This window comes from Coturnix japonica, chromosome 7 (genome assembly GCF_001577835.2).
Source record: "Coturnix japonica isolate 7356 chromosome 7, Coturnix japonica 2.1, whole genome shotgun sequence".
Lineage (NCBI taxonomy): Eukaryota > Metazoa > Chordata > Aves > Galliformes > Phasianidae > Coturnix > Coturnix japonica.
The window spans coordinates 6,737,892-6,759,879 of NC_029522.1; the positions used below are offsets into that span (position 1 = coordinate 6,737,892).

The 21,988-nt window shown below is 43.3% G+C and overlaps 1 protein-coding gene across 4 annotated transcripts; it reads right to left on the bottom strand.

Annotated features, from left to right (window-relative positions):
• Positions 1-614: 614 nt before the first annotated feature.
• On the bottom strand, positions 615-18,372 carry MYL1 (myosin light chain 1). 4 transcript variants are annotated; one of them, XM_015868021.2, is made up of 7 exons: positions 18,126-18,372; positions 7,624-7,651; positions 4,431-4,574; positions 2,889-3,062; positions 2,352-2,429; positions 1,785-1,837; positions 615-958 (listed from the first exon to the last, which is right to left on the bottom strand). In XM_015868021.2, the coding sequence occupies exons 1-6, from the start codon at positions 18,240-18,242 to the stop codon at positions 1,809-1,811; spliced, it is 570 nt and encodes a 189-aa protein (XP_015723507.1). In that variant the 5' UTR covers positions 18,243-18,372; the 3' UTR covers positions 615-958; positions 1,785-1,808. The 4 variants fall into 4 exon arrangements, with proteins under 4 accessions (XP_015723507.1, XP_015723508.1, XP_015723511.1 ...); XM_015868022.2 differs by having other exon boundaries at positions 615-1,010; positions 18,126-18,371; XM_015868025.2 differs by lacking the exons at positions 7,624-7,651; positions 18,126-18,372 and adding exons at positions 7,902-7,926; positions 8,547-9,220.
• Between the last annotated feature and the right edge of the window lie 3,616 nt (positions 18,373-21,988).

The window sequence follows — 21,988 nt, forward strand, 5'->3', positions numbered from 1 at the left end:
TGCACTGTAACTTAATAAGGCTAAGTCAGATTTTAATAGAACAAACTGACCCTCAGAGGGCTAAATCAGTTTCGCAAACGCTTAAGGAGCAAGGAGCTACATTTAAGGGCAGGGATGTTCAGGTGACAGTTCAGCCCTGAACATTGGGCTGCTTTCCATGTGCCCCAGGGACTGGCAGCATTGGTTCCCCCCGTACAGAGCCTTTATGTGTGTCTATTTCCTGATCACTTGTTCTAGTTGTCCATAAAACTCTAAATACAGCTGGTTGAGAGGATCCCTTCCCAGCTGTGCTTTGGGCATACTGTTGTATTACTAAGGAGTCTTTGCTGGGAAGAATGTCCATGCATGTCTCCCTGAGGCAGGGTCACCATGGCTGCTTTTGGGTCAATCTGTGCACTGGGGCAGGTGCGACCCTGGGGGCTGTTCTGGTATCAGCTCCAGGTGGCCTTCTTCTAAAAGCATGTAAGTAGTGGCCTCTTGAAGATGTTGAAATATGTTTTTTTCATAAAATTTAATTTTGTGAAGTACAACCGACGGAAATAAATGAAGCGCTTAGTTCTTGTTAGAGTTGGTTTGAATAGGTTTATAGGGGGTAAAAAAAAGACTTTATAGCCTCAAAGTGACAACAGGGATTTAATAATACTTGATTTTTTCCAAAAAGTTTACATTCTTTCATGGGAAACAACATGGAAAGAGATGCTTGGGATGGATGAATGCTGGACGGTAGCAGTTGTTCCATCTAACTCTCCCTGGTGCAAGTTCAGTTTTTGGAAGTGACCCAGAGGCAATGCCCAAGGATGCACTGGTTAAAAAATAGAATAAAAATAGAAAAGAAATAGTGGGTTTGGAGGCATATTGTCCAGTCCTATGCATTTTCCATGTTGATGATGACTGCCAGAGCAGGAATTTCACTCGGCAGATTTTAGGTGCCATCTGGTGTTTCCGAATTCATCTTGTTCTAGGAAGGAATGGGAGAGTTCAACTTGAAATCAAGTTTGGCTGAAGAAACACTGCAAAATGACAAATGAAGCCCTTAATTTTGCTTTTGAGATGTCTGTTTAGTTGCACGTGAGTTGGGATTGTCTCTCCCAACATAACATAACAGCTCAAAGGAGAAAACATACCCACAATATGTTGTTTGCAGAAGGATATCAGGGTTGTGGGTCACATTGTTTCTTTTATTGTTGTTCATTTTTTTTTATTTTTTTTTTCCCCTCTGCTTGTAGAAATAGCGTTAAATGTGCAGGTACTTCTGAAGCCCTCTTTTGGCTATTGACCATGCCTGTTATAATACTTTCTTGAGATAATTAATTCATTTCTTTTGGAAAGCAGTTCTCAGTAGTTCACAAACATAGTCAGGCTGCTCTTTCTTCAGTAATCTTTGAATTATGGGGAGGTGTTGCTTGGATTTGTTTTTCTGATCCTGTGTCTCAAGGTATCAATTTGCATAGTGTGAGCTCTCCTTTTGTATGGTGACAGAAATTTAGGGTGACTTTTAAGTTCAAGCATTTTCATATTCACAGGTAAACTGAGCATTTTTTTTTTTCATGATCTGTCTGCTGGAAAAATCCACTAAATGCCACCTGAGTTTCTGACCAGTTGTAGAGCTGGGGATAAGACTCAGGGATCTGCTTTCCTGTGCCTGTTGCTCTTGGACAGCAGTTTAATTTTATCATTGGTGAGTCAGTGTCATGTTGATTTCATAACCTATGTCTGGCCATGGGCAAGAAGAAGCCTTTAAGCATAGCAAAGAGGCAAGGTTAAGCATGCAAATGGGAACGTACCATTTGTTATGTGAGGATGTCCACTTAGACAGACAGGATGTGCTTTACAAATGCTGTGGAAAAATACAGATGTGTTGGTTAGAAGGAACAGCAAATATTACTTCAGGTGACACTTTCAAAAGCAAGAGCTGTTCAGGAGCTGATGGTGTTGAAAAGGCACGTTTCTGATCAGATTTGGCTCAGTAACGTGATAGTAAGTTTGAAGTGTTTAATACTGTTCAAACTAAATTCTCTTCCCACTTGGATGTGATGAGATTAGATGTCAAATGGAACATTTGCCCAAGCATTATCTGTGGGTTTGTTTACTTCCAGTTATGGGAGCTTTACTGTGGAATGTCAGAGTCTAGAGACCCAGGGCTAACAACAGCAGCCTTCTCTGCTGCAGCGAAACCCAGCCTTTCCCATGGCTCGGTTTGTGCTGGCCAGGCTCATTGTTTTCATGCGTAAACCTTTCAACATAACTCAGCTATCGCTCTGTCCACACAATTTGCCAGAGAAGTTGAGCAAACTGCAGTGAAACTTAGGGATGAAATGTAGGACAAGAGGGTGTTGAACCCCCACACGTACCCTCATAGTTGATGCAGCCGTTGGAGTCTTCCTGACCTTTCATCAGTTCGTCTACTTCCTCTTCTGTCATCTTCTCTCCTAGAGAATGAAGGCAGCCTGGTTAATTCTTAGACACACAGCTGAGGCTGAATCCTGTAGCTTTTCCACATGCTTTCTTTGTTTTCTGAGGTAATAACAGGAAGATCTGCTGCTGAACTAAGATTTATTCATTTTAATTTTTTTACAGGTTCTGTATGTGTATGTAGACCTAAGGTTCCTAGTCGTTTACAGACTAAAGGATATGCAGCAAATCCTCTGTGTGCTTTAGATCTCTAGATTTAGTCTTTTCTCTCTGTCCCTCAGTGGACCCTTTTAGTACCTCATTTATGTTTAGAAGTAAAATTCTTTTGATCTTTCTATTGCTTTGTACTAGCTTTCCCAGAGTCTTGGCTAGTGGCCTCCTACCTCTGTAAGCTAGTTAGAACATTCATCCTCCCTCTCTTGTGCCTAGAAACAGCAGCAGTTTTTTTTGTGTTCACATATGTGACAGTCCCTTACCCAGTGTAGCCAGAACGTGGCGGAGTTCAGCCCCCATGACTGTGCCATTGCCTTCCTTGTCGAAAACACGCAGACCTTCAACAAAGTCTTCAAAGGTACCCTGATCTTTGTTGTTAGCAGCTGCTTGCAGCATGGGCAGGAACTCTTCAAAAGTTATTTTCTTGGCATTCATCTCTGGAAAGAAAGCATCAGTTGCAGTGCTGCTGGACACTTGAATGTTCACCTGGGATATTCAAACTGAAATTTGTGAAAGCCTCCCACCTCTCTTGCCTGCCCCTTTTGCCAGCACACGAGTTGATCTTTGAAAAGGTTTTGGCAGTGGGGGATCTGCAGAATACCATGAAACAGATCTCCTTTCCTGCTGCATAGGGTTTAAGGCGAGAAGAGTGAGATGCTGGGACTTAAAGCCCCTGGGTTACATTATGTTAATAGCCTTGTCAGGTTCTCCTGGATGTGATAACAGAGACTTGGCAAAAGAATAAACTAAAAATAGGATGCCCAGTGGAGATGGTATCAAAATCTGCTATTAAGCGTGCTCATTGTGGAGGTTTAAGGCCTCATAAGCTTAGTGCATCTTGCCCCTTTGTTTTCATGAGACAGAAGCTGAGGTCTTCAGTGAGGCCTTCCCCAGATAGCAAGGCTACCAGAAAGATCCTTTTTTTTTTACTTAAATCCTTTCAAGGAGCAGCTTTCATTTGGGCAAGGATGAAATTTGGAGAGGATGAAAAGAGATGGAAACATAGGAGATTTTTGAATAGATGGCTGTTCCAGAAACTATTTTACTGCCCAGCTATGTAAGATGTCATTCAGTTATTGGTATAGTCACTTAAAGCACTGTCTCAGCTCAGTGTTAGTCTTCTGCTTAGCACTTCTCACTGATGCTAACACAGGACTTATAAACTGCTCCTTTAAGCCTCTATTTCCAGGCCTGATGGCTTGAATATTGTTTAGCCTATCCTAATTGGTGCCTGTTTGAGTGAAATTGGGGATGTCCCAGAGCCAAGTCCTTGTTGAAAGGAGATTATCACAAAGTTAACCACTTTTTATCTCTATGGAGGAGGAAAGGAAATAGAAAGTGACAGTTAGTAAATGACCAGTAATAAATTGCCAGCGTGTGCTGTGCGTGTCTAGGTTTGTAGTAGTTTAAAACGGCCATCCTGTTCAGCTGAAATATGAAGTTGGGTTTCTACTCTTGGGGTATGTCTCAGCTAATGCAAAAGAAGTGCTGCTAGAAATAGCCTTTTGCTGAGGAGTCTGGGTCACAAAGAGGCTGTGAGCAGTAAGAAGTGCATGCTTTTCCAAGCTGACAACAAAGTGATTTCTGCAGAGACTGCTCCATAGCCTAGAGATGAGGTTTTCTGAACACTGTATTTCCTGCTGCCCAAATCTTCAAAACAAACTAGCAAAATTCTCCTTAGTGCTGCTGGAGAGCCCACCTTGCTCCCCTGTTGAAACAAAAAATCATCTCCCTCCTACTGGGAGGAGCTCCTAATTAGTTCCCCAGCTTCAAAAAGGCCCCAGGAGAGATAGCAGGGTTCTTACCCTCTTTGCTGGGGTTGCCCAGGATCTTGTTGATCTCAGCATTTGTGGGGTTCTGTCCCAGTGCCCGAACGATGTCACCGACCTGGCTCAGGGTAATCTTGGCATCACCAGTCCTGTCGAAGAGGAGGAAGGCCTCCTTGAAGTCTGCAAGGGAAGAGCAGTGGTTAGATTGAGGCAGGCAGCTACGTTTTGACCAGCTGTATTGCCAGAGCTGAGAGCCTGTTGTCTCCTTGTACTGTTCCAATGACTCCAAGGGAGTTAGCAAGGGAATCTTTGGCCCATGGTCCCAAGAGAAACTCCTCTCTGACATTTGGGTTTTGCTATTTTTAAACTTTTATAACTACTTTTTGTAGTTTTCTTGACTCTAAGAGCCTCCAGTAGTTTTGCGATTGACCTTGTTCTTTCAAACACACAGTAAATTAAGCTTTCTATAGCCCTTACTATTCAAGTACAAGTTTCTTTATGTGACAGCAGCAGAATCCACTGTACTCTATCTCATCCAAAGATTGTAACTCCTCTGCCACAGTACCTAGCTGCCCAGAACAGCAGTCCTATCACCACTTACTTAGGAGAAGTGGCCAACCCCCCACATCACCACAACCTCCTTTCAGACAGTTGCAATGGGAGAATAGAATCATTAAGAATCATAGAGTTGAATCATAGAATAACTTATTGCTGCCTTTGTCTGCCACTTGCAGTCTATACCCACTTACTTTGGATGCATTAATGTCTAGCCAATGCTTATGTGGTTCCTTATTATGGTGTATTCCCAATGTGTACAACTTCAGTACTTTGTTTCTTTTAGTGATGCCAGGTTGTCAACATTCCTTTTTTCTCTCCTTGCTGCTGACCAAATACTTAGGTGTAGTGACATTTCTGTTATAAAAATCAGTGCAGGCAGTTGCCTATCATGTTGTCTATCTGCAAAGCTCCACATTAATCAACTTAAAAAATCTTCAAGCTTTTTAGGTTGCTGTTGTAATAAGCAAAGAGATCTCCAAAAATAAATTAAATCAATAAAACAAAGCCAGAAGCTTATCTGAAGGGCTGTCTTTGAACCTCATGTGTCTGGACCATCCTGGTCTGTGCTGTTATCTCTTCTGAACTTTGATGCCTGATGGTGCTATGTTTTGACTGCAGGCGAACCAAATGTGTTCCTTTCTGTGGCTGTGATGCTCTCCCAGAAGCTAGAGAGGGCTTTGTCTTGCCATATACGTAGGTGGAATGTCCTTTGTGCCTCAGAGCAGATTTAGGAGTAACAAACCACACCGAGTCATGTCCTCATTCATCTTGTGCTGTGCACACGTGGCACAGAGGTACTTAGGATCTTGCTTTAGCCATCCATAAACCATGTTACTGGAAGAGATTCTGGCATCCAGAAAAACTGCTGATATGAGGTGTACATCCTGCTAGGCTGTAATCTAATATATCTGAAACTAATCTTCTTAGTGTTTGATGTGTGAGACCTATAGCCCTTTACTATTAGCCCTCTCCCCTTACAGCCTTTATTGCAGTCTATGAAATCGAGGCCTTCTGGACCATGTGGAGCCTCCCCTTACAATATACCAGCTCCATATCAGCTTCTGCTCTTGCAACTGAGGTCGATAGAGCTGTGCTGATTTATACTATGTGATCAGATCTTTCATCTGGTGCATTCCTGACATTTAGCCAGAGCCAAGTATAAAACAATGCCACTTTGTTATTAGAAAAGCCATCAGAGTTTCCCTACTTTGTAAATCCCATGAAGTTTTATGTTTGCTGGGCTCTGAATGCCGCTCCCTAGCTCAGAGAAATGTTTTCTGTCTTAGGTGTGAGCATTGCTGCTGTATCTTTGATTACTTTTTTTTATAGCTGGTCCCAGTTTATACCGCTGTTGGAGTAAGCAAGTCTAAAATCTCTCTGTAAGGAGAGCAATAACCAGCTGCTTGTATGGATGGAAATAGCAACTGAGGGTGGGACAGCTCCGATCCAGGGAAATTCTCAAGTGTACTTTAATTACTCCTCTGTTTGCTGTAGTTGTCACAGCAAGATAGCAGCTGGATGGTCTGAAACATGGAAGGAAGCTGAAAAAAACCATTTGTCTTGTTACATGTGCCAGGTTTGAATTGATGACATTTCTCTTTAAACTCTCTATGCTTCTGTAGAAGTTTTAAAATGGCAAAGTGATGAGGAGTCCTGGCCAGGAAGGAAAGCATTTTGAGTGTTTGGATGTCAGGAAAAAGAATGGTTCCAGCCCTAGCAGCTGCACATTATCTTTCCCTGTTGATTCTGATGGCATAATGCACAACAGGCTGATATTTAGGAAGTTTAGGGCTCTTTTAGCACCTGCTTCAAGTCGTTCCTCATCCTCTGGATTTCTACTAAGTTCTTGTGTTTTCCATTCTAAAATAAGTTCCTCACAGTCACAAGACTTTTGTATTTGCTACTGTGTTTTTGACAGGTCTTAAAGTCATTATTTAATATAATCCAGATAGCTCTTTTAAGGTATTTAAAGCATTCCTTTTTAGGTTTCTAGGGCTTGAGTGGGGGTGAACTTGTTACTTGCTTCTCAGCAGGTCACCAATAGGAAATAATGCAGGATGCATGAGAATTGTAGTGCCTTCAGACCAATTATGTTTTGTGGCAGTCCATGAGTCCCTTATTTGCCAGCCACTTCCATGCTCCACGAATATATTTAAAATAAAATAGCCTCTCTGCCCCATCTTCCATAGCATCTCCTTGCAGAAGTGACATGTGAGCCTTCAGCAAAATGTTTTCTGCTTATATAAGTGCGCAGCTAAGTTAAATTTTCAGCTCGCTCCCACTTTCCTTTTTGTCTTCAGCTGCTTATTTCCTTCACAGCTTTAAGAAAGCAAACAAAATCCATTTTCAGCATGCTTTTGAGCAGCCAGCCCAGCTGAAGAATGTTCAGCAGGTAGAAGTGGTAGCACTACTGTATTTCCCCTTCATGCATCACATCATATACTTCTCAGCTTAGGTGGCATGTAAGCACCCTGATAAATTACATGTAAATCTGAGGCCACGTTGCTGTTCAGTTTAAACCAGCACAATGACTCTTAAGTCAGGAGCGTTGTGAATTAAACCAGGTGAATGAAGTCCTAGCTCATCTTTTGGTAGCTGTTAAACTTCTAAGGCTGTAGCTCCTCTCTGAACTCACATACATGTGAAAAGCATCGGCTGTCTTGTAACTTACCATCCTGCTGCTCCTTGGAGAACTCGATCTGTTGGAAGGAAATCAATCACAAAAAATAGCTTAGGAAGGGGGGGCTGGGGGAGGACCTGCTTGTTTTCTAAAGCATCCAGCTCAATCCATGAGTATCTTCCAAGACAGCAAAAAATGTGGCCTGACAGATGCACAGAAGCGATGTAGATGGCAAAAGAGCTCTTAAGACCGGTGAACGCTTAGCTTTTTGGTAGCCATTATATTCCCCCAATCCCGCCCCCTGTTAGTTCAGGTTTTGTTTCACTTACCATTGATTTCGTCAGGTGAGAAGGACTGCAGTTGGGAAGAGAGAAAGAAAAAAAGGAGTCGAACTGCTGAAAATGCACTGAGAGAAAGCAAATAGCACAAGGTAGCTGAGTGCTCTCATATCTGTCTTGCCTGTCTTAGGCCACAGAAACCCAAACTAGCAACCTGCCATGCAAAAATTCATCCCCAGGCCTGTTTTTAGGGTTTTTGTAAAAACCTCCATCCCTGGGAGCACCAAGCTTGTGGCCAGAAGCAATAACTATCTCAAGTTTATGAACTAACAAATAGGTTGTTGGTGTACCACCAGGTCACTTACTACTTTAGGATAGACTCACTTAAGTACAACCTTTTGAAGTAATATTTATAACAAGCAGCTTGTATTTTGTTTGTTTCTTTTTATATTAACGTAAAATAAATCAACCCTTCCAAGCTTGTGTTTAAGTTAGCTTTTGACAGTATGTTGTTTCATAAAGCATTAAGCTATGATATTTTTTGTATTAAAAATACTGCGGAGGAAAATCACGCAAACCTAAACTATCACCCTCTGGCCTGTCCTCCCCCCCAGAACTAACTTGAACAAGAAGCTGAATTTACTCCTGTAAAATACACTGCCTTGCTGCTTACTATTAGCTTTGCAGTGGACCCACCATGGTTGAGAGTTGGAAAAGTAGAGCGGCAGACGGGCTGGAGGGATTAGCTGAGAGGTCTCTGAGAGTGGTCCTGCTTTCCTGGCCTTTCTCCCCCCTATTTATCTGGCAGTGCTGACGGCATTGCCTGGATTAGGTGTCAGAAGGAAGCTGCCCCTCCCCTTGGTGAGTTCTTTAGCTTTCTTAGGGCAAAGTGACAGGAGGCACCGTGCCTTGATGGACATTTTACGACTGCTATTTTTAGGAGGTTGGAGAGGGGCAGAGGGTAGTGAGCAGAAAGTTTGGATCATGTCAGCACTTTCTGGGTCTGGACCATCAAGAAGGGGTATTCCTTGTCCAGGCCTACCGAGATAGGCAAGGCTCCTGTTTCTCCAATAAGCTATGAAGTCAGCAGTCGAGGGGCGTTGAGGGCGAGAGATGCCATGTATTTGCCCGGCTGGCTTGTTTTACACGTGGCTTGCAAGTTGTGTGTTAGGTGCAGCTGGATAGCATGCCTTGGGTTTGTTTCAAAGCTCATGAAATCGCTAGTACTCCTTGTCCCTTTGCTGGCTTTTCTCAAGCCCTTATTTGGATGATGTAGAGATCTGCTTTATGTGGATGGTGCTGTTTGTCTTTTTGGTGCAGTCCAGCTGCCGGCACTGTGAAGAAGGTTTGCCAGCTTGTTGAGGTGGTATCCAACTGAAGGTCTTCCACTGCTCTGGTCACGTTTTCCAAGTTTGGAAGGTTTCTAAAGGCAAATTTAAGCACACGTCTGGATCTAGCTATACTGCTAGGCTTGCAGCTGATGAGGAGGTGTACTTTGCAGGGCAGTGAGGAATTCAGGACACCTTCCTTATAGCATTGACCCCAGCATGCCAACTTCAGAGCTTGCTGGTGTGATGAGATGAGGAGCTGCTGGGGTCAGAACTGGAGGGATTTTTGTGGTACATGTATGTGGAAGAAGCTTTGATTGAAGCAAGGATGCCTGTCAAGCTTTCTGTGCTGGAAGGGGGACAGCAACAGCTTTTGGGCTGCAGGGTGCTCCTGGTGAGATTAGGAGTGGTGAGTTTCAGGATAAGCTGAAGAAGAGAGGTTGTACAGTTTCTTCAGTAGCAAAGATCTATTCCTATGGTGCAACACTTTCCAAGCCTGGCTCACGTCTCTAAACTAATGCAATAAAAGGTAGAAGAATGAGGGAAAGCCGATCCAAACTTCGCTTCTTCTCTGTCATTCCAGCTGGATGGGGAGGTTCATGGAGCTGGGTTGGGAAAACTGTATGACAGCAAGAGTCTCCATTCTTGTCAACAAGTCCTCCTTAACATCTATTCTCCTTTGTTGTGTGCTTGCCACTTCTCTTTTTCTAATGGTAAAATGTGGTCAGTGAGAAACTTTCTCCCGTAGCTCATTTAGTTAACCTGAAAATAAGCTTAACTGGTTTGGTTTTTTTCTGTACGAAAAGGAAACAATCAAATCCAACCAGACTTAACATCCATATCCTTTAAAGACTGAACAATCAAAATGGGTTGAAATAACTAGTGCTATTTGAATCTTTAACTCCCTACCTCCCCTTTTGATGTCTAAAGATACAAGAGTTTTCTGAGCTAGTCATTTTAGTTTGAAGACATTTTGTCCAAATGGATTATTTGCATTTTGGGGGAATACCTGGAAAATACACTGAGGCTGAAAAATGTTCTGCCAGTTTTTCACTTTTGCTTGTTCTGCTACTTGTGATCTATTATTATGTGGGAACAGGGACATATTCAGGACAGGGCATAGCCGTAGGGTTACAGACAAAAGGGATCCGATGTTTTTGTCTGAATTAGCCCACATCGATGTAGTACAGTTCAGATCTCCTAATTAATACTGGCTGGGGCAAGAGCACAGGCAGTGAGAAAGCTAATATGGACCTTGGCCATCAGTCCCAATGCATTAATAGAGGAGCTCTCCAAAGACTTTGGCAGAGCTGAAATGTTGCCTGGGTCAAAGTAGTGTGTTGCCTTTTGTGGAATTTTCCTCCTGCCCTCAGCCTCTCACTCTGCGCTGCTGGAGGCTGCAAAATGTTTCCCTGGAAACACAATTGAATTTTTGCTCAAGGAAAATTTTCCTGAATTATCTTCTTGATTCCAGATCCAGTCTATTACTGGCTACAACAAAACCCATTCCAAAGGATTTTACGTGGCAGCAAAAAAATAATCAGTGTGCGTTTGTCTTAAGCTGAGAAAACTGATACCTGGATTAGCCAGCCACCTGGCTTGAATGGGCTGTCAAGTAAGTATAAATTGAGAGGGTTCTCCATATAAGCAAGCAGAACTCTTGACTGTATGAGGCTTTGGCTCATGTTTTACAAGAGGAAAAACTTGTGTACCACATCAACCCTTCATTTTGTCACTGATTCTTGAACAAAAATTCCCTACACATCATTTCACTGGGGAGAAATTATCTACCACGGGCATGTTTCAATTAAGCAGCTCTAAGCCTACAGGGTTTGTTGGGGGCTTTAAAATACTTCTTGTTTTAAATGTGCTGAGTCTCAGGGCCTTAGGAAGAAGGCAAAATTTCAGGGAGTTCAGTTTGGTGAGGGTATTTTTAAATAAAAGCTAGTTTTTAAATAAGACTAACACAAATGCCGTCCCCTTAAACCTCCAGCAAAAATAAGGAAGGAGTGAAGGAACAGCAACACATGGAAAGACCAGCAGGAGCTGGATTTCTCTAACTTGGCTCAGCCTTTACTTAGGGATGAGGTTATTATCCAGGAGGAAGATAGCTATACCAAGGAAAAGTGCTGCTTTTTTTCTGTGTTGTTTTGTATTGTTTTGTTTTTGGTTGAGGCATTTTGCTATATAGTTTGTGACCATCTTCTACTCTTCTAATTGCTGATGGGATGCATTCTGACCAGATCCCATTTACGCAGAGTAGAGTGGACAGGGTTGTGTGCAGCTCTTCATCACCAGATAAGCAGTATGCCCAGTCCACACAAACCTGTGTGCTGTGCCCACCTATTTGGGCTGGAGGGCACTGTAAGTACAGCTGTGCTGAGGGACAGTCACTTGCTGCTCTTTGCAAGTGTCTGAGGGAAAGGTGCTGCTTGGAGCTAAAGCTGCTCCACCTGCTTGCTGCCCTCTGGCTGAGTTCTGGCTGAGTGTTGTAGCTGGGACTGGATTAGGGAGCCACCAGGTAATCTATGGTACTGTTTCTGTAGAAGAGATTGATAACTTCTCATATGTCTCTAAAAATCAGAGAGGGGAAGATCAGACAGTCCCTGAGGGCTCTTGTTGTATATTTAGCTGTTCATACAGATCTCGAGGGATTTCTTTTATTTCTGTGTGGATGGAGCTGGTGTTGTGCCTGTAGCAGTTCATACAGTGTCTGCTCGCTGCTAATGCTTCCTCCTTGATTAATATAGCTGCATGTAGTTGCTAGCAGACAAGATGGAGTGCAGGATTACACAGCTCTCCAACCCTTCCATAAAGCAGGCTGCTGACCCTCACCCTGGTTCAGTAGCTGGTGCAGTCGATACCACAGATTTCAGAGCCCGTTTAAAATTTAAGTAAAAATCATCAGCCTGATGGATTTAGCCTCATGTCTTTTATAAGACAAAGAAACGCTAAGAGGGGGTGAGCTGTTGAGAAAGAGCTCTTTTTTGAGAATGAAACTGCCAAGAATTATAATAGGGGAAAGAATAAAAATCAATGCTGCTCATGTATGGGAGAGAAATGTGATATATCATGAGGTTTGGAAGGATAGTTCTAAATCTGTTAGCTTAATGGATTTTAGAGTGACATATATATATATATATTTTCCATCTAAGCACTCTTTGTAACTTTGTGCTGTGTTTACTTTAAAGTTTGCAACTTTACGCTTAGGCTAAAACTTGTAGATGAACCTTGGCAATTAATTGTGTCCTTCTGAAATGCCTGAGTGTGAAATGTGTCGCGGCTGCTGATCATAGCATTTTGCACTGGCTTTATTGGCTTCACAGGGGGAAGGACAGTCAGCTGTGCTCGCTTGTTAGTGTGTCCCTTTTCTAATTGCATTTAGTTTTGCATGAATGTGTGTAATCGAGGGGGTGTGCAAGGAAATGTGAAGCTCTGGGAGCTCTGTGCCGCTCTCCAAGGGATGCCTTGTTTTAACATGCCTCCCAGTGGCAGTGGTAGAGTATTAACATTATTCAAGCTATTGCTACTTGACATTTAAGTGCTATGCAGCAAAGTAGCCAGCTGAAAGCGTTTTTTGGCAGTGTGGGCGAGATGTAATAAAGCCTCAAGGAACCGGGGGCAATTTTCCATCTTGGCTGTTTCATATCTCCTTACAGTCAGCTACTTTCTTTACGTGTCATGAGCTAAATTAGTCACCTTCTTCTTACCTTATGTAAGATAAACTCAAGTATCTTGTTGCTATCAGTAGTGATCTCTCTGTGTGCTAAGGGGTTGTAAACTGTTAGAAGTACTGTTGGCTTGCTTCACTTTATCCATTGGTGGGAGAAAGCCTCTACCATGCAACTATTGCTAATGCTTGAAATTACTCCAGGTGAGCTGTTGGGATTTTCTGTCATTTGCGGTAAATTCTGTTGTTTCTATCAAATTTTGTCACTCTTCAGACCCTGTAAACATTATCTTCAGTGCCACCGAAGCAATGCTGCCAAAGCTGTGAATTACTAAGAATGGATCTTGTTTCACATTAAAAAGAAAAAGCCACAAAGGTAAACCATTACTTTTTAAACGTTTCTTCAGGTTATCAGACAGAGTCTCCTAAAATACACGGGCAAGGTATATATTTGAAGGTTTTCTTGCTTAACAGCACTTTAGGAAGCTGGTCTTGGATGGCCAAGGAGGTACTTTCACGTCTCTTTAGGTGAAGTCTAATTGGTGTTTGTCTCTTCCTACCTGAAGGGCACTTAGGACCAGTGACCTTGTCTAGTAGGTAAGTCCATCCCAAAGAATCTGGACCATTGTTGGTGTTGGGTCAGGCATAACCTAAAGGCCTGAGCCAAAGATTTCAGGCTGAGTCTGCCTGCTTCCAAGGAAGCCCTTAACACTATGAGCAAAGCTACTGTTAACTTTGCTGTTCTCATTCTGCCACTTCTCCAGGAGTTGGTCAGCAGTGCAATTGCTCTCTCAGTACTTCAGCTGACATTTGCAGCCCTGCTTGCCCTCTAGCCCAGAAGCTTTCTGTCAGTGCATTTACTGAGTTTACCTCTCTGGTTGTATCCAATGCAGTGCATGTTCAGAGATGACCCCTTTGAGTACTGAACACATTGAGAGTTAAGGACATTTGGAGAAACACTTCTTGCGGTCTTAAGAGCTCTGTATTTAGAAACAAAATGATCCCACAGGCTTGTTTCCATGCAGCAGGCTTTGTCATGCATCACACAGTCACACAAGGCCTTAGCAAATATGTGTTAGTTGATAATTACAAATTACTTTCCCCAAAGATGTAGGTAGTGTATCTGCAACTGGGTACAGCATAATTAATCTCCTTGAAAACGCCACTGTGCAAAGCCTCATGTGCCAAAGGAGCATCACTTGCACCATGAGTACTTGGGAAAGACACTCGTGTACTCTTTAAGTAAAGGACCTGGTGTGACGCTGGTTCAGTGCACTACGTGTTCAGATCAGTACAGAGAAATGCACGGAGCTCAGCATCTCCAGGCCCCAAAGCCCTGTGCTTAGTGCTGCAAGGCTGCTGTTGGTCCTAGGAGTGGGTGTGTGCTGGGAAGGGCCCTTTGAATTTCCAGTTTAAAAAAGCAACGCACTCTTCATCTTGCTGATAGGGGCAGAGTTAAACACAAGGAAACACTATGTATCTGCTGCTGTTTTGAGCAGTTTGAAGCTTAGCCATTTATCAATGCTTTTGTTGCAAAACCAAACACCTGAGAAATTCTCATTATAAATGTTTCATAGTAATGCTGTTCATCAGCTCAGAGCTTTTCACCGAGACATGCACACGAGAAGGAAGTTGACAAAACAGGTGAGTTTTAGAGGAATGTCCTTCCTACAAATTTAAGTACTAAATTCCAGGAGTCTCTTAGCAAAATGACTCAAATGATTATTTATTTTAATCGTGGTTGCTTGCTGCTGCCATCACCCTGTTCTTCTCCTGTCAGTGATTTAATTCTTGACCTTTTAAAGTCTCAGGACGCACTTTTGGAAAAGGGGAAATATAAATTTAGACTCAAAATGTTTATGCAGAGCAAATTCACAGTTGTTGTTTCTTGAGTAGAGAAAAAAAGGTCTTTTAATTTTTGACATCAAAATGAATTCCTTCTGTTCCCAGTCCTTGCCTTGATTTCCTTTCTGTCCTGGTTGCACTATAACCTATGGTGAGTTGAGGGAAAAGCTGAGTTCAGAGACTTGAGTCTTTTGCAGTCTGATATTCCTGTTACTTGGGGTTTTAGTCAATAGATGGTGCTCAAAAATAGGAAATCTTACACTAGCTGCTAGTATGTCACTAAGTCATTTGCTTCAATTGGGTTAATTTCAAGTGTATGTGGAAAGAACAGTCAGTAGTAACAAGAGAAGATGAAAAGCTCATTACCACTTCTGAGGATGTTAAGTGATTTTGGCTGACTACTTTTGCAAGAACCCAGCTTAATGCTTCTTAAGTTTGGCTTATAAAGCGTGCATCCCAAGAAGCTCAAAACCAGACTCAATAATGATCAGCAATATTGGGAAAACAGTTTCTTGTTTGTTCTGGAGGATATTATGAATTCTGTTACCTGCTGGAAACAAGGTTCACTGTCAGATTTGGCTTATTTGGCTGATGTAAATCCTGATTAGGCAGCTCTACCCTTATCCTTTCCAGTTGTAATGGGTAGAGGGAGCTTGAATGTAAAAACTAAGGAAGGCTTTCTGTGTGTCTACTGGCTTGGTGGCTCTCCAAAACATTGCTGACCCCACAGCCTGGTAATCCCAGGAATCCCTTGTTTGCAGCAAGCTACGAGTTGACTGATAATTCCCCTGGTGAGCATAGGGGAGCCCATTTGATACTCTTGTTGAAAGTGCAGGGGGCTTTGACTCCACACTTGATAGATCAGCACAAGAGCTCCAGGAAAGGGTGCTGATCAGAAGAGAGTCCTGGTCAGAAGATGAGGTTTAGGAACTCTCTGGCTTTGAAGTTTTACAGGAAATGGTTCTGTGCTTTTCTCTATGCTGATGCTTTGTTGGCTGAAAGCAAGGATTCAGGATTCATTAATGGTAAAAGAAGTTATTGAGATGAAACTCAAAAAATCTTTATTTCTGTTTTTACCCGACTCTACCATATACATCTCCTGGTCAAATTGCTTAGAAGACGAGACTATTTCCCCTAATATCCTGAGGTCTGATTTCACTGAGGTGAGTGAAAATGGGTAACTCAGGATGGATGGATGGTGCTTCAGGGAGCTGTCTAGTTTGTACTGCAAGACTCCATGCCAAAAGCGCTGTGGTTGTCCCTGTTATGCACCCAAAGAGCCAGCCCTGGAAGTGCCATCGTCCATCTGAGCAACCCTGGATTGCCATGGAGGTTTAGGTGTGGGGAGAGGGCTTGGGACTGAAGGAACCTGACACTTTACAGGCAGTGTGGGCTTCTGCATCACCTTGTGGTGATGGCTGTGCAGTTGGGTGGGCCCCCTCCTTGCTGGGGGCTCTTTCTGCCTGCATAGCACCTCTGAGGCTTCCTGGCCCTGGCCTGGTAAGGCCAAAATGGGATAGAGACCCATTGTGGGGGCACACTGCAGGGCAGACCCGTATCCTCCATTATTCTGCTCATAGCTTTACTCATTTGCAAATAGGAATAGTAATGCTTGTGTGCTGCCAGTAGTGTTAAGAAAATAGTTTTGCTAGTCCAGGTTTTCCCACACTTCAAAGAGGAATAATGTTGTCTGATCTTTCAGAAGAAAGAATTTAAGAAGACTCTCCTCTGTCATATTGAATCTGATAAAAACTAGAGCATTCTCTTTTTGCTATTGGCATATATTCCTTGCTGTAAAGGAGAGCTGTCTGTGCAGAAGAGTGGGTCGGATTGCCTTAGACTGCAGCCCGCCATTTTTGTAGCTGGTATTACACTATTAAGTCTATTTATGTTAAGATAGATTAGCTGAGATCACTGAAGTTGAAAATTCTATTTTCTCCTAATGAACTGGACATAGAAAGCTATCAAATCATATTAAATTATTTCATAGGCAATGTAGCTTGTGTTCCCCTTCATCTCTGAGATGAGCAAAATGTGAAGTCTAATCTAATTTTCAGACTGTATTCTCAAGAACAGTGGACTTTTGTGTATCTTTTACTAAGATTGCTTTAAATATTTCAATATTTCTTTTTCTTTTCCTCTTGCTCTGGTTTTGCTTTGCTGGTGAGTTCAGCTTCAGTCTTATGAGGAGCTACATGCTGTTCCAGTGAAATACTGGCTACCAGTGGTGAAAACCAAAGACAACTTGAGGAATTTTACTAAGTGGGTCATAATCCTGGGACTGTATTGATGACAGACTTGCATGTATTAAGATACCTTAAACAGAATTCATCATGAGATTAAAATGAGTAGGTCCTATTAGGAGTCCTTGTACTCCTTCTTTTCTTCATAGTAGGCATGATTCCTTATCAGCAAATTGGTCCCAGGACCAATCAGCTTGTCAGGTAGGTGGAGAACAACTATTTATAGTCATGCCCAGAGGAATAGGTCTGTCCCTTCATCTCTGTAACTGCTTTAACTCCCCCTACTCTTTCCTAAATAGAGATTTCCCTCTGATGAGTGCCTGGGGAATTCTTCTCAGAGGGTTACAGCAATGACTGGTGATGCTGGATGGCATGCAGAGTCTAAATTCACTATAAGTTCCAATGGACATGCAGTCAGAGGGAAACCTCTGGAAGCCTTTTCCTTTTCCTTACTTTCAATTTGCAGCAAATTGTGAATTTTGAGCAAGTATGAAAAGGTGAGAGGAAATAACTTGAAACGCTTCCATTCACAGCTTTCTAGCCCATGGTGTTTTTCAGTGTTGGTTGTGCAGGGAAAACCAAAAGCTCTAAATCTCTTTCATCTTTGCTGCTTTTAAAGATAAGCAGCGTTGGTCTTAAAACATGTGCCCAAAGGGTCACTGAGTGGTTGCAAAAATTGAGAAGAACTTTGAGGGGAAACAGCCGAATAATGTATGTTTTAGCACCATGCTGTGGGAAAGCATTTCATTCCAAGTTCCGGTAACCTTTTCCAGTCCTCATGCACCTACTTCAGGGTCTGGGGGGTTAATTTTTGTGGGTTTTTTTTGTTTGGTTTTGTTTGGGTTTTTTTTTTTAGGTGGAATTTGTCAATTCAGCTTTACTAAACAAGTCAGGCTGATACTGGTTTGGTAAGAAGTTCTGTAGGGTGACCCTTCGCAATATGCTTGAAGGCACCAAGCTCCACTCTTCTGTTAAATCATGCGCCATGCCTCACACCCCTCCAAGCTACTAAAACAACCAAAAGCTCGGCAGCTCAAGAAATCCACTGCCCGAGGGTTACTTATTCATTTCACTGCAGTCCCCAAACAGGAGCCAAACACACACAACATTTCACTGCAGGTTTCAGCAAGAACTCTGCTCCCTCTTGGGAGTGTTTGGGGTCAGTGATCAGCACGCGTTCATCCATTACCTTGATGCTCTTGAGATCGATTGCTGGTTCTTTGGGTTTAGCGGGCGCTGGTGCAGGTGCTGGCGTGGGTGCGGGTGCTGCTGCTGCTGGTTTCTTAACGTCCTTCTTAGGTGCCATTTTGTGTTGCTTAAACTTGAGAGTGAAGGTGGCCCCCCAAAAAAAAACCTGAAGACCCCCCCCAAAAGCGATTCCTGGGAGAGAAGCAGTGGTCGGAATGAGCTACAGCCCGTGCCCTGGAGGTGGACCCAGTGTGCTAAAGTCTATAAGGGCATATATATATTTCACTTAGTGCCTTGTACAATCCTGACACATGCAGCTGGATTGGACAGTCCCTAATCGAGGGGGTTGTCATTCCAGCTCGGGCTATAAATGGAATATAAGAGTTCAGGGCTTCAGAAGATCAAGGGACTTCAGAGGCTTTTTTTCCCCTTCTTTAAAAACCCCAGCCTTCTCTGCTCTTTTTTTTTTGTTTGTTTGTTTTTTCTTTTTTTCTTTTTTCTTTTTTTTTTTGAGTGGAAATGTGACAAGTCCACTTTCAGACCTGCTGTTGACATTCAGGCATGGATTGAACGGTTCTTTTTTTCTCATCAGAATTTCCACTCCGGTGAAGTAATAAATCTTCTTTCCTTCCCTCCCCTTCTGCCCCATGCCTGCTTAGCGCTCCAGGAGGGTTTGGTTTCAAGCAGGCATTTTGACTTTCATGGCTGGGAAGATCATCAATTTCCAACCTTGTTTGCCTCTCTCCCCAGAGTCCCGCACTCCTCCTCTGCTCCCTTCATTTACAGGGAAGTGTTGATCAAGCAAAGGCTTTGGGTGTTTAAAAATAAAGCAGACAAATAAGGAAAACACTGCAGCACCTCCAGCCAAGGCGCCTCTCTGGACCCTGAGCATTTCTCAGCTGCTCCGATGATTCCTTTCTATCACATTATGACATATAAGACACTGCTTAATTTTTTCCTTTGTTCTTTTTTCTCCTCCTTTGAATAAGCTGAGCTACGATGGCCGGAGATCAGTTGGATGATGCTCTCCCCCACAGAAGGTTTCCTCATTAGAAAGTAGTTATGATCGGAATCAGGCACCAGAAACATTTCTGCTCTCTCCTTGTCTGATTGCCCATCCTTTTTCTCTTGTTTATCCTTCTGCCCCTCCGTTTCTAGGTGGTTCTCCGTGTACCCTGTGCTCTCCTAGTCCCACTGGGAGATAGCTTTGAGCAGGAACCTTTCTGTTTTCATCAAACTCTTTTCAGCACAACAAATCAGCTTCTTTAACTCTTTTGAACCTGATAGTTTCCCCTGGTGCATACGATTAAGATCATGTGCAGAGAAACCCAGGGCTGCTGTCTGCCCTTCTCTTTCCCATTCATTCTCCAGCCTCCAGAAGCTCTGTGCTAGCAAGTGATGGCCTTTGATGGGGCAGTTATTTCTGTCACTTGGACTGTACCGTGCAGTAGCCCAGATGCCTTTGATGTATGATGCCAATCTCTTACGTTGCTCAGACCAAGCCTTGGCAAAATCCACTGCCAGAAATGAATTCTGGAGATGTAATCTGGTAGGAAACCTATTTTGTGTGTGTGTTCATCTCTACACTATGAGAACCGTAAGTATTTGCAAGGAGGGATCAGTGACGATCCAGTGATTTCTGCACTGACCTGAGGTTTGCAATGAAATAAGCCCAAAAGCCACCATTAAATGTCCTTTAAAATAAGGAAGATGGTTTTCTAAAAATGAAATATGAATTTAATGCTGATCCTACGCAGTGTGTCTGAAGCAGGCAGTTGTTCTGGGACATCAAGTCACCAGAAAAGGAGGTTTTGTAAGTAGCTGCCACAAAATAAAGGTATATTGTTCAAGTGAGAGGGTAAGTGCAAAGAATGCAGGGGGTGACAGGTCTTTATTTCATCTGTTAGGGTGGGGATTTGTATCCTGTCACGTTTCTGCTTTTGGGATAGGAGGCTGCAGGTTTATCTACCCAGCAAGCTTGGATATGCCCCAGGACATCCCTGGGAGTGTGTGGGCTGTGTGCCTGCCTGTCCCCTGGGAGCAAAGCGTGGAGATTTGTCCCTGTGCTCCAGGGCCAGCTGCTGCAGCAGGACGGTTCCTCTCATGCTGTGAGCACAAGCACTTGAACAAACCCCCAGCCTTACACTTGCTGGGATTTGCCCAGATCCACTTCTAAGGGAAAGCAGCAGCAGCTGAGGATGTGAGATATTGCTGGCATCTGCCCTGTTGGGTGTGGAGCTACTGGGGAGTGCGGGGCTGCCTTCCTCCTGTGGGAGCATCCTGCAGTGGGGGAGAGGCATTGTGAGCGGGGAGGGGGCTTCAGGTTTCACCAGGCCCCAAAAATCGAGCAAAGGGAAAGCCTTTTGTTGGGTGCACTGCTCTGTTATTCCTGTTGCTCATGGAAACAAGGCCTTGGGTCTACTTGCTTTGATGCTTGCCTGGTTTTGGAAAAGCTTGATAAAGGTACAGTGTTAGCCAACAGAAAGCTTCATGCATTAGAGCCAAAATCAGTTGATTTAATAAAGGGAGGTGTGGGGGCTTTTTTTTTTTTTTCCTCTCTGGAGCATTGATGTGATTCATTCTGACACTTTGGGAATGAAATATGTTGTTTTTCCAGATGAGGCTCACAGAGACGGGTAACGATTGCAGCACCAGAGTGGAAGGGCTGTGATCCCTCTGCAATTCCTTTTAAGTCTCAGCCTTTTTGATGTAGTCTCAACTAGGGTGGCTCTGCCTGAGGATAGTATATAGCTCAGGGAGGTGGTTGCTCCTTTTGGAGGAGGGAGGTGTTGGCTTAAATTCCAGCACCAGAATAGGGGGCTCTATCTCCCATATGTTAAGCAGTGAGCTGTTGGATGCTCCCTTTGAGCCTTTTGTTTTTACTGTCTAAGATACCTGAAAATGCAATTAGTTTGGTCCCATTTTGCTGTCCCATACCTAGTTATCATCTATCATTTCAGCTGTCAAACATGTCCTTCGTTTCCTGTGATAAACTCCTGTCTGACACCTGTTGCTATAAAGTATTTGCTGCGTTCTTCCTGTGAAGGTTGGGGTGCTGCAGTGTCAGCAGGAAAAGCCATAAGCATGCATGTACCATTTGGCAAGCATCGAGCTTTGAGAAACTGCAACACTTTGAAGCTGTGCCCAGGTACAACAACCTACTTTATTCCATCAGTAAGTGGGAGGTGATCCCATTACCCAAAGCCACAGGGACGTCCAGGGAGAACCCTGATGAAACCAAACAAGGGAGTTCAGAGCTAACACACCAGACCCTTGTTTTTTCCTGCACCAGTGAGGTTGTGGAACTCTTTGCCAAGGGGACTGCTTGGGGACGAGAATGTAACCAGATGCAGAAGGGAACTGGGCTGTTAGGCAGTTATTGGAGTTACTCAAATTCATGATGAATTTGAGGGAATAAATACTCCATTTTGCCATGCATTCTTCCCCATCAAGATGCTGCAGGGGCTCTTGTGCTCTCTTTAACAGGAGATTGCTGCTTTGGCCAGCCCACTCGTCTGCTTTGATTCTCCCACATTTCACTGCAGGTTTAAGGTAACAAATTAGATATCTGTTTCCAGCAAATAATCAAGGTGTCCACTTCAGGCTGTGATGCTGACTGTGTGCAGCCTCATTATTCCAGACCACCTAATTATTCTAGCAGTGATTTGGCTTTGTTGGTGCGAGCCCCTTTTGATACAGGGAAGCAGAGCTGGTTCCTTCCCAAGGTGATGGCAGCTGTGGGACACAAGTTAATGTGAAAGTACTGCATAATAATGTGCAGTTAAAAAATAGTTAGGTCAGTGTGTTTGGGGCTGTCTTGGTTAAGTTATGTCCTCTGTGAGTTGGTTGCCCTGTCCTTGGATA

Excerpts from the sequence above, each read along its gene's own strand:
- MYL1 (XM_015868021.2), bottom strand. The coding sequence starts at position 18,242 with ATGGCACCTAAGAAGGACGTTAAGAAACCAGCAGCAGCAGCACCCGCA. Across the intron at positions 4,575-7,623 it reads CTCCAAGGAGCAGCAGGATG|ACTTCAAGGAGGCCTTCCTC; the intron begins GTAAGTTACAAG and ends CTTCCCTTGCAG. Across the intron at positions 1,838-2,351 it reads CGGCTGCATCAACTATGAGG|CATTTGTAAAGCACATCCTG; the intron begins GTACGTGTGGGG and ends ATTTTTCCACAG.